This window comes from Seriola lalandi, unplaced genomic scaffold, assembly GCF_002814215.2.
Source record: "Seriola lalandi dorsalis isolate HSWRI2012SDOR001 ecotype SW California unplaced genomic scaffold, Sedor1 jcf7180002054782, whole genome shotgun sequence".
NCBI classification, from domain to species: domain Eukaryota; kingdom Metazoa; phylum Chordata; class Actinopteri; order Carangiformes; family Carangidae; genus Seriola; species Seriola lalandi.
Genome location: NW_019525335.1, coordinates 624,913 through 636,934, shown reverse-complemented (window position 1 = coordinate 636,934; position 12,022 = coordinate 624,913). Strand labels below are relative to the sequence as shown.

The window sequence follows — 12,022 nt, the reverse complement described above, 5'->3', positions numbered from 1 at the left end:
TTACAGCCATGTGCAAAACACGAGAGGAAGAGTGAGAGATGTGAGAGTCTGTGGCGATTAAACCCCGAGTTCTGCATGACATATTTCAAAGTGGCTGAAACTGTGCAAAGTGTAGGAAACCCTCCTGGCGTCTAGGCACTGGTGGTGGTGGTGATGGGAAGAAGAGAAGGCTGGAGATCTAGATGTGATGTGGAGTGGACTCTGGTGGTGGTCCTGGATGTCGGGTTGCAGCAACTCGCACTGAAATGACAGCTGACGCCAGATTTATTTTATCTTATATTTTTACTGTAAAAAAAGAAATACAAGAGGTCAGTGTCCAATAATCCAATAACGTCCAATAATAATTCCAACACTGGAAAGCAAGCACAATTTCAATGCATTTATTGAACAACAGGCACTTTATGGACTTCTGCACTGTGTTGCTTAACACGTAACTCTCAATCAACATCCTGAGTCATGAATTCAAAGTTAAAATAAATGTTTTGTCAAAAATAAATAATGAGTTAAACTTAAATTACAGCATTTGAAGCCTGCAGTTTCCCTTGGAAAAAAACAAAATAATATCACACGATGATGACCTGTGAACAATACGTTCAACTTAATGATGATGATAAAAAAAATAGGCTACGCAACATTTCCAGACATCGCTTTTCCTGGTCACGGCCGCCGTGGTGCACGCAACGCCAACTGATTTGAACCATTGTAGCTAAAAACAACACGTGCGCAGGAGTGAAACGCTACTCGAATAATGACGTCGATGAACTTCAGACTTGGGACTCTGAAGACTTGAGACTTGCTCTGAAAGACTGTGATCACCTCTGTCAAAACACCCGGGCAAGTAAAACCAAAACTGTCTCCACGGGCAGATATCACTAGAGGTAAGTTAGAGAATATATTTTATTTTAATTTGGACGAGGTCACCTTACAGCGCAATACCATTTAATTTAAGTCACGTTCCAATTACGATTTAACTATCTTCACTCCTCAGTGTGACATATGGAAACAATTGCAGTGGAAAATGGTTTAATTTATTTTCTGGGCATTGGTTAAAATCTATTTCTGTGTCTGTGCGTCTGCCAGCAAAACCACTGAGAAGATTGACATATGAACTTCTCCTCTGGAGCGACAGTCCTTGTTTTCCTGTGTGTACGTCCCTGATAACTGCAGAAGAATGGAGGTGCCGAATTAATTGCAAAGGAGGATTTGGCTCCCTGTGCCACCGTCGTGAGCCTGTGAGGAAATAAGAGTTGCTAGACAGGAAAGTGTTGGGAAACAGTGAGAATAAAAATACAGAGTCACACTCGTGTTGCATCCGTCTCCTGGTCGTGCCGCGTAGCTCTATACAACATCAGAAGAATCAGGCCTTACCTGACTCAGTACGCCACCCAGCTCTTGGTCCATGGTTATCTCTCATCTCGATTACTTCAATGCTCTTCTGCCGGGCCGTCCTTCGTGCACAGCGAAACCCTTACAGATGGACCAGAATGCAGCGGCACGTCTGGTCGTCGATGTTGTCACTCCGCTACTCATCGACCTGCGTCTCCACCCATCTACTTGAACTCAGTCATACAGCCTTACGCTCCTTCTCAGCCACTGTCTTCCTCCAAAGAATGTCATCTGGCATCGCCATCCCTGCACACAAGACAGACTCAGTCCAGACTGTTCTGGTCTGTGGTTCCCTGATGGTGGAACAAGCTACCGAACGCTATCAGAGCAGGGACGTCACAACTCTTCTGAGATCACCTCCTCTCCGAAACACCTCTAACACCTCTAACACCCCTAACACCCCTAACTAAGCACTAAGTGTTCACTTTCAGTTCACTTCTTAACTTGATCTTCTTGCACTTACTAAATAGATGATGATGGTTTCAGAGGAAAAGCTAAGGAATCGTTACAAGTCACCCTGAGGGGAACATCATCATGTCCACACCAAATGTCACGGCAGCCCATCCACTGAACGTCACGTGCTAAAGGAGATTGTCAGCACAGTATTCAGGCTCCATCCTCCGGGAACCATGAATGTCCGTCCAGTATAGATGTCCAGCCATAAGTGAATATTGAAACCTGCTGGAGGCGCCACAGGACAAGTCAGTAGGATTCACTCCACTCATTGAGCCTAATCAAGCTTTCTCTAATGATGTTGTTTGTCTCGGTGATTGACTCATTTACTTTTTTCATTGTCATACCTCCTGTTATACCTATGACTCATCTGACTGCAGATTTTTTTTTTCTCCCCCCCAGAATGCATTGCTTTTACTTTGACATTGCCAAGGCTCTGGGAGCTACCTCTGAGTCAGCTGTGTTTTCACCTTCTGTGTAAACACTGCCAGCTGTACTTGTGTCTGCCTGCCACGTTCATAGAGTCTGTGTTTAGTCACGGGTTTTCCTCAGCTCATGATGCCGTGTCATGCTATCTGATTAAGGGCCAGTTAGTTTTGCGTCTGTGTATGTGGTAATTTTGTCCAGTGGCCTGATTCTTGTGCTGGCCTGTGCTGACTGAGCTCCAGAACCTTCTCGTGTCCTTGCCCTGGTATTTCAGGTCGGTAGAAGTTGTAACTGCTGCTTTCTTTTTTACAACGCTACAGAGGAGTTTATAGAATATTTCTTTTCAGCCTGAATGCAGTGTCCAGGGCATATCTTTTCAAAGTCAAGCATGCAGAACTCGGAGGCCACTGCTGAGAAATCTCCCCCTCCGGTGAACACATTGTTCATTCATGTCCACCCACGCTGTGAAACCAAAGGTGGAATTCACACAAATAGTTGAGTAAAGAGCTGAACCATTGTATCTCAGAGGTTTAGCTCTTTACTCAACTTTTGTATAATTTCTTCCGTTGCAGCCATTAGGGAAGCCATTAAAAGGTGGTACTGACAAGTCTTACACAAGTATGAAAATTCATCTTCCTTGACAGACCTCATTAGCGTGCATGCCACAGACTTCACTCCTTCATCTGATGCATATACTGTAGTTCATTTAATTCTGAAATCTGGAGTTAAAGCTGCAGTCGAATACTTTTCCCTCAGACGTAAATGGATGTTTCAGCTATAAAACATTCATCAAAGCTGAAAGTGCTGGTTTTTCCTTTTCAAGTTATATTATATAGTCTGCCGCTGGCTAGTGTTACATCATCTCTGATTATTGCAGCAGACAGGTTTGACACCAATGTTACAGTAGGGCTCATTGGTGGAGTTGAGTGGTGGCTCTAAACTCATACGTAGCCATTGATCGGTAATAGAGGAGAATGGCTGCAACAACATGGAAGTAACCTTAAGATTCAACCTGGCGTGGAGGATGAATGAAGACAGAACCAGTGGAGACTGGATTTATGACTCAGTGGATGTGACACACTCAATAGCCTTTATTATTATCCTTTGCAATATTCCTGTCAATACACCAAACAGTGTCCAGCAGATGGTGATGAAACCTGATTGTCTTGAGAGGCACCTCCAACTGAGTGGAAACCATTTTATAATCTGTTTGTGTAAAAGTCTACATGCACCTTCTTTATCATTTAAACAACTTGAAAACTTTAAAAAGTAAAAGCGATTAATAAAAAGCAGCTAAATGAACATACAGGAAGTCATGTAAAATAATTTCTATCCATAGACGTCACACAGGCATCTGTCTCTGCACTATAAAACATCAAAACACCACAAATTAATTCTTCATTCACCCCTGACACAATGTGTATGGAGGACCACAAGCGTCACGGAAATAGTAATAAAACATTTCATTATTTAATAACTAATTGTAAAATTAAAATAGGCATTAATATAATTGTTTACAAATTTATCTATGAATCTATAAATAAATAGACTAAATTACAAAAAAACATTTATAGATATTTACATTTACATACATACATACATTTATTTCTAAATAATTTTTTATAATTCCAACTTGCCCATTAAAATATCAAATAACAAATCATTTAAATAATTTATTTATGGATTCATAAATTAATTGGTAAACAAATTGACCAGCACCTGTTTTTTTTTCTTATTGTACAATTAGTTATTAATTAATGAAATGCTTCATTATTATTTCCGTTACACTTGTGGTCTTCCATAAATGATGAGCACATTCATCAAAGTCATGTTTGTGGTAGCAAGAGATCCCTTTATTTGTCTGTTATTTTTTTTAAAAAACAATTAAAATGTCATCCATTAACTGTAGGGATACTTTAATTTGAAATATTGGACACATTTATTAATTATCAGTGTTTGTGTTGCTAAGATTTTGGTTTCTATTCAGGGTCTGAATATAATATGTAATATGTTACACCAGAAATGGGAAAAATTGATGGATACAATTATGGATTGTAGCATTTTAATGTTTTTTTAAAGGGTTTCTTTATGAAATTTGTAAAAAATAAAATTGAGGTTCGTGTAAGGCGTAAGTTAAGGGATGACTTTATTATTATCCTTTAAAAAAGCCCTTAACATATGTAGAGTATCTATTTAAACCTTAATATATTACAACCCATTAATCTATCCATTAATTATCCACTGAAATTCCCATTTGGAACACTTGAATACTTCATTATGAATGGTTAATTGTTGAAATTAAATCAAATAAAGACAAAACATTCTTCCTTTATACTTACATTTTATTAATTTTCACCGCACATGTTCAGGGAAACACATGTCAATATGGATTTGTTACATGAATATCTATTGCACTATAGATATCTGTTATTTAAAAATACATGTTATGAGATGGCATTAGACTGGCATTGCACCAATATAAATCTCTTTTTTTTTTTTTTAATAATAGAGTTTGGCATGTTAATTTTAAAATTATATATATCAAGACACAGAATAGTGGGCACACATCATGTACAGTACTTGACACTCAAAACCCCAGAGCAAACAAAACAGCAACCCGCTTCAGTCGACGTCGATTCATTTCTAGCAGATAGCGTGATCCACCAAAACGGTTTCCTGAAGGCAAATCAAGAGCTTGCTTTGAAGGAGATTACCCTCTATCAGACTGGCTGACGATGACGGATGTGAATAAGCGATAACTCAATGTCGATGCAGCAGCCGTGTGAATATCCATATCAAAGCAAGGACTCGAACAGAGGGGAGAAGCGGTTTGAGGACGGCGAGTGTTGGTAAATGCTTTCAATTTTAATTCCACACGTCGACCGTAAGAGTGAGTGTGGATATTAAAGCAAAGCCCTGTTGAGTTAAGGATGATGATGATGATGAGGATGATGATGAAAGCCTAATTCCACCACCTCCCTGAGGACCAGAGCTCCTCATGAGGGAAGGGGGAAAATACAATCAGCTCTGCACAGCAACACGTCGGCGACCAGGTTTAATACTCAGGTCATCTCTAATGCCGAGGAAAACAAGCCCCGTGTCCCAAATCCACACTACAGCCCTGACCTGTTCAGGGCTGTCGGAGAAAAATGTGCAATATAAAGCACGAAAATAAAACTGTAAAAACGCTTGTGGATGGTTGTAGATCCTGGAAAACGTTTCTGCTCTGCTTGTACATTGCTTTGGATGTCTGCCAAATGGACAAGGTGCATGTGAATGTAAAAATATTAATGAAATAACTAATAAATCAAAACTAAAAGTTTTCAAATTTGACATTAGAGGTAGTTCTGACATCCACTGGCACATTCTGTTATTCGTACATGTGGTCAAGAACATTACTTTTCGTGCCAAAAATGCGACAGTACATTTAATCATTCTCACTCAACATTTATTTTTACTACTTTATATTTATCTGATGTCTGGAGTTACAACTAATTAAGCAGATTACGATTACTCACATAACACACACACTTGTTTTAAATTTGTTTAAATATTGCTGACTGCATCAAATATTAAACATATTAATGACACATAATTTACAATATTTAACGCATCTGATCATACTTGTTTATGTTTTCATAATTAAATAAAGATTTGAACGCAGCACTTTTTAGAATTTCTTGTACTAAGCCAAAGGAGTTGAGCATTTCCTCCTCCACCCCGATAGTGCTGCTCAATACTTTACTTTAAGTCCAGTTCTTAATCAATTATGTATGATTCAAAAACAATTCCCTTCACGTTTAATGTTGTGGAAATGGTTCAAATAAACCAGCGTCAGTGGCAGGAAATGAGACATGATCCATGGTCTACCAGCTCCAAGCTGTATGCTCTGTACTGCATGTCATCCACCAACCATCCACTGTGATTATCTGCATTACCGCAAGACACCACCTGTTAGGAGAACTTAAATACAATAGGTGTATTTATCTAGTATGGACTTGGGACAGTAAAGAAGCTTATGATCCCTGGTTTGTTTGCCTCATTGGAATAGCATAGGCTTGTTTTCTAACAGCGGCTCGTGGTAACAGCTCTCCAAGTCCAATCACGACACATACACAGCAGTTACAGTTACAGTATAAAGGAGGTTACAGAGGAAAAAGCCTCGGAGCTCGTCTGTGTATGTCGAGTTAGTCTCCTGCCAAAAGTCTCCTGCAGAATGGAGTTCATGAACAGCCTCTGCTAAATGTTTACCAGCACTTGGCTGGTGGCTGGTGTTAATTTCCCGCCCCGGTGGCGACACAGAGACACAAAGATGATTAATATGCATGTTTAGAGCTGCAGAAGGTTTGTGTTTGTGAGTTTGGTTCTGAGGAAAAAACACGCGCTCAGGGTTGATCTGGCACAAAATATTATGCAAGGTAAGGAACGAGGGATTTTGCAAATAAACATAGGAGCAAGCAATAAGCGGCGGGCGAATGAGGTGGTTCAACATAGCTTTGTTTTTCTTGTTGTTTTTTCTTTTTTTTTGGCACAGTCAGTAGCCAAATCAGTGCAATGCAGAAAGCAAGCAGATCCCCCGAGCAGCAACACACAACCGAGCTGAGTGAGAAACACGACGCCGCCACCGCCGCCGCCGCCGCCGCCTTGAGATTCTCACAGCTGAGAAAAACGCTCGCTGCTCGTTTCCCTGACGGCCCTTAAATAAATTCTTTAAATGTGGTGCATGACGAACCGGCTCCATTGTCTAATTAGTTATTAATGACATTTCTGCCACTGTGGAAGGCTGGGCATGGACAGATTTATGTAACATTACTGAATGGTAATTCTCAAAGCTCGGGAGGAACATGCTAATCCGTTGCATAATTCATCACCGCACAAGCCTACTTCCTCAGTCAGCTGATCAGTATTCATAAGGTTTGGCATCATTTTTGGCATTTCAATAATGTTCAGCTGCAGCTACATTCACCATTTCGTTCCAATTTTTTACATTCAGCTTTAAAGTGTCCACTTAAAAACGTTTAGTGCGATCAGAGCAGAGGTTAAAAGAAGAGGCCGCGGGCGCGTTTGTTGCGTGAAGCCTCTGCCCCTCGCCGCCGGTTGTGGTTGCTGCTGTACATCAGTGAAGCATCTCGTTGGAAAATCTGTCCGTTTGTTTCACAGCGTAAAGACACAAGTATGAAAAAGAAGAAAAACAAAACACTTTCTTGTCTATTTGCACTGATGTCCCTGGGGGGTGGGGGGTGGGGGGAAGATGCAAAGCAGTCAGTGGTTACATATCACGTTCTAACTATGGCATTAAAAACCCAAACCATCAAGACAAACCGTCACGAACGTAGGCAGCAATGGTAGAAATCAGCATCTGCAGAGCAATAAAATACAGAACATACTTCACGGACCTAATTACAAGCCTTTTTTTTCTTTTCTTTTTTCTTTTCTTTCTCCTGGCAAACTATGAAATGCAACTCTACTATGCGATTCCATTTAGCTTCATCTGCTCCCCGTGACGATGTAAGTATGTGTTAATTGAAACTGCTATAGCGTAACACCTTGTTCACATCTTTATGCATTGTTGGGTTTGACAGCAATCGGGTGTCATTCGCAGCAAATCTTTGTTGCTGTCCGCTCTCTTCCCCAAAAAACATGACCATGTACCCAGAATAAGAAAAGTAATCAATGCTTGTTACCACCGTCCCTCCACAATAAAAGAACCAGAACAGATTTAAACTTTCATCTAGATTTAAAGAGAATAATATAAGTTTCTGATGGTTTTATGTTTAAGATTCTGAGGGCGGTGACGCCTAACATTAACTAACTTTTTGTCCAAAGAAGTTGTGGGCGATGTTGTGTTTTTCACACCCGGTAAAAGTGAGTGTTTTGCTCTGATGATTTGGGGAGGAAGGAAAGACGATGGTGTGTATTAAGGAAAAAAAAAAACAACAACAACGGACAAAGCTGTGAACAAGGCCTAACAACGTCTGATACCATCTGATAAAAAGATGCAAGAAACTGCCTCGTCTGAGGAGGAGGTGCTGAGACACAGTGATGTTCGAGGATGAGCTCTTGCCCATCCGCCTACTTCCTGTCAAAAAGCTGACACTTCCTCCCAGTGATGTTCTCAGACTCAGCTGCACTAATTATAGCGCCAAGTCCACCCGAGTCTGCAGTATTCTGCCTCGACTGCAAAATTGTGCTTAGGAGTTTATGTCCCAGAAGTGTTAAGGCTTTTTAAATCTCAATACCAGACATTTTTTTTTCTTAGTACTAATGAGCTATACCAACAAAGTTTAACAAGGTGAACGATGAAGATGGAGGAGTGGTATTAAAGGTTTACGTATTCACAAATAAGCACAATCAAGTCAGTTTTAAAAGAAGTAGAGAAATGGTAAAAAGAATTGGCCTGGTATTGGTGGTTTTTTTTGCCCAACTCATTGGATATGTTTATCTTTTGGAGTCAGAGAGGAAAGGTTTGCAAAGCACCTAATTATGGTTGAATCGAGTTCAAACTCGCAAGATATGTTAATTCATGGACAGTAACTCCTAGTCACTTTAGTTTGATTAAAATAACGTATGTATTTTTCAGTTCTGCTCTTGTTAAGACCGCTGCAGCTGCAGATACTGAATGTTGCTTTATGTTAAAATCATTCACTGACATTTGCTGGACTCTCTCTAAAAATTGAAAAAAGATGAATTGGCACTGTACAACCCAACCATGTACTTCAATGCTCTGCGAACCTAACCTCCTAACAGCGGCTCCTCGTCTTTCCTGTCATTGGGAGCCAGTAAGGATGAGGGGTTAGCATTAGCGTTAGCTGCAGTTAATGGAGCCACAGAGTGGCCACGGCGAGCAGGAGCGACGGCCCCAAGGTGTAGGCCAGGGAGGCGGCCAGGAGCCTGCCGTCGTTCACCAGCCTGAAGGAGATAACCTCCACCTTGAATCCGTCCTCGGTGGCCATGCAGCGGAAGACGCCGTCCTTGAGGGGCGTGTCGACGATCGGCCCCAGGACGCAGAAGTCCCCGGCGAAGAGGCAGGGGTAGTTCTTGAAGCAGTTATCCTTCTCCCAGCGGTAGGTGGCGTGGAAGGAGCGCACAGGGCAGGGGAGAAAGATGGAGGTGTTGGACTGCACCATCACTTCTCTGGGTGACGTTCGACGCTGCTTCAGAGCTGCAGGGAAAAAGAAATGAAGACTTTCATACTAAAATGAATCACGTAAAATGTGCGGTGTTGTCAAAGTAACTGCTGTTACAGAGACTCTATATACAGTAAAAGCTGAGTGTACCGCTCTCCGTTGACCCCTGTAACAGCATTATAGTGATTTAGCTCATATCCAGACTATGTTTATATTTTCTGCTCAGAACATCTCGGTTTTGTAGATATTTTCCGAGGCTGGATTAACAACTGAGAAACAGGCTTCAGGATCAACTACTTCAGGGTCGCAAACTCCCTGAAGTCCCAATATTCATTATGTTTCAATTGGTTTACACTCTTTTGATTGATTGCAAATTTGTCTAGGACCATGCTGCACTAAAGCGCATTATCAACCGATATGATAAGGGCCTTAAGGCAGGACCTGCATTATTACCTGTCCCCTGTGCCAAGCGGTCAATAGAGGCCCAGAGATCATTTTTGGCCTTGAGGCCTCTAAGAGCTTAATCCAACAATGATCTTTATGAGGGGAAAAAAGTGCAGCTGAGGTGATGTATTTAAGGTTTTTAACTTATCTGGAATAAATAGACAAAGGAAAACTCATCACCAGGAAACGTAAGGATGATGTCCTCACTAACTGTGTAATAAGTTGTGTAGACCGTGTTCTGATGATTACACAATAATTGGTGTGTCAACTCCGAATGTGATCAACATCATAACATCGAAAGAAACAAAACATAGAAACAGTTCTCTACCTGTCCTAAATAAAACCTCTCTGCTTGAACTAACCTCGTCAGACCTGTGAAGCTTTTGAATTAAGGGTATAACTATACTTCAAATCCAAAGTTCGGTTCAGACGTCGTCGTTGAACCATGATTCGGTTCATACCTGCGATTTGTTTCTGGGGTGGTGGTGGGGGTGGTATCTATCTGAAGCTAATTAAACTAGCATAACTTTTACCGCAGGCGTCTTACAGTATCATGACATGAGATTGTGGATGGTGGGTGGTTGTATCGGTTGCATAGTTACACACCTTCTAGTAACCTTGTTAGAAAAAGCTCTGTTCAGGATTGACATATACACTCCGTCAGAGCTGGTGTAACAGTAATCAGAATCCTTCAGAGTGACTTCCCTCTCTATCTTGAAGAATTTCTGAAGAGTTCAAATAAGAATAATCCACTTGAATGGGAAAGTTTCTGAGGGTCTGAGACTTTTGGACCCTACTGTGTACATTGAAGTTATCACATGTACAGCGCCGTGCAAACATCTTAGGCACTTCTGATCGGTGCCAGATTCATCCTGCAGCAGCACAACAACCCCAAACATGCAGCCAGAGTCATAAAGAATTATTTACAGCAATGAGAAGAACGAGAAGGAGTCCCCGAACAGATGGCAGTGTCAGTGTGAGATCACACCAAGAGCCAGAGGACTCCCAGACAGACTACATCCACAATAGAGCTGAGGAATGTTCTCCAAGATGCTGGAAAAACCTTCCTGCCAAGTTCAGTGAAAAGTAAACCTTTAATTCCTTTGCTGTGAGATATCAATTAAAAGACTGGAACAGGTTTCTTCTCATTGCCTCTGAGTGTTATTTTCTGGGGAAATAAAGCGAAACTTGTTCCTGGATCCTCAGACAGGACATGTGGCACCACTGACATAAATGCTAGTGTTAAAATACGATCACTAAAGAAGATAGCCTTCCCTTCAGAGGGGAGTAATTGTCATGATTAGTCGAGGTCATAACTGGGTTTTGAGCTTTGAAACGGGGCAAGCCATAACATAAAGAAGAAAAAAAATCTCCCTGTGGCTTGTTGTACTCCACTCAATTATATGATAATCATCTTTTTACTCTAGCTGCTCAGAAAGGTTCCTATTTTTGGTTAATTAAGATACAGAGAGAGTGGGAGAGAGCAGATAAGGGCTCACCAGCAGCTTCCCCGCAAACCGAGGAGTTCGAATGGTCCAGATTCTGAATGAGCGCCCTGTTGGAAAATAATGGAGAGGACAAATTAGCAGGGTTGAATATAGCTTCACAAATAGCTCGCGAGTCGCCACATTAACCTACTGCGAATTAAAACAGACAGGGACTAAATCGTTCAGGAATGTGAGAGCGGGAAAAGGAGAAAACTGAGTCAGAGGCTTATTACAACACAGTACAGATTAATTTTCCTGTTCTTTCTTAAAATTGGAAATCCACAATGTCCATTAGAGCCAGAGCAAATTACTACATGAGAAATTTGCAGTCAGTGCTTAACAAAAGCTCCACATGCATCTTCTTCTTTAAACCGCAGTTTCTTCATAGTTAAAGCAAATTTCATTTCTGTAATTACAGATTTAAGCTTCAGCTCACCACTGATACTGAGTTTTAGACATTGCTAATGAGCTCCTCCCCCCCTCCTGTCAGCCCATGTGGAAACAGCCAATAGCTCTGCAGTGGTGACATCATATCTAATCATCGTACCCAGATGAGACGTTGTATCCAGGCGGGATGGCGATGCACTTCCTCCTGGCTCTGTCCCAGCCGCAGTACGGATCCCGGGAAAGAATGCACTCCCTGCATGTGTCGCCATAGCGACCGCAGTCAGCCAGCGGCAGTCGCTGGACCTCCATCGC

The 12,022-nt window shown here is 41.4% G+C and overlaps 1 protein-coding gene across 1 annotated transcript in view; it reads right to left on the bottom strand.

Annotated features, from left to right (window-relative positions):
- Positions 1–4,586: 4,586 nt before the first annotated feature.
- Positions 4,587–12,022, bottom strand: part of LOC111669233 (semaphorin-7A) — a 40,859-nt gene continuing 33,423 nt past the window's right edge. The window contains exon 14 of the mRNA XM_023425506.2: positions 4,587–9,427. Coding sequence (XP_023281274.1) covers positions 9,081–9,427 — 347 coding nt within the window. The 3' untranslated portion in view covers positions 4,587–9,080. The remainder of the gene's footprint in view (positions 9,428–12,022) is intronic.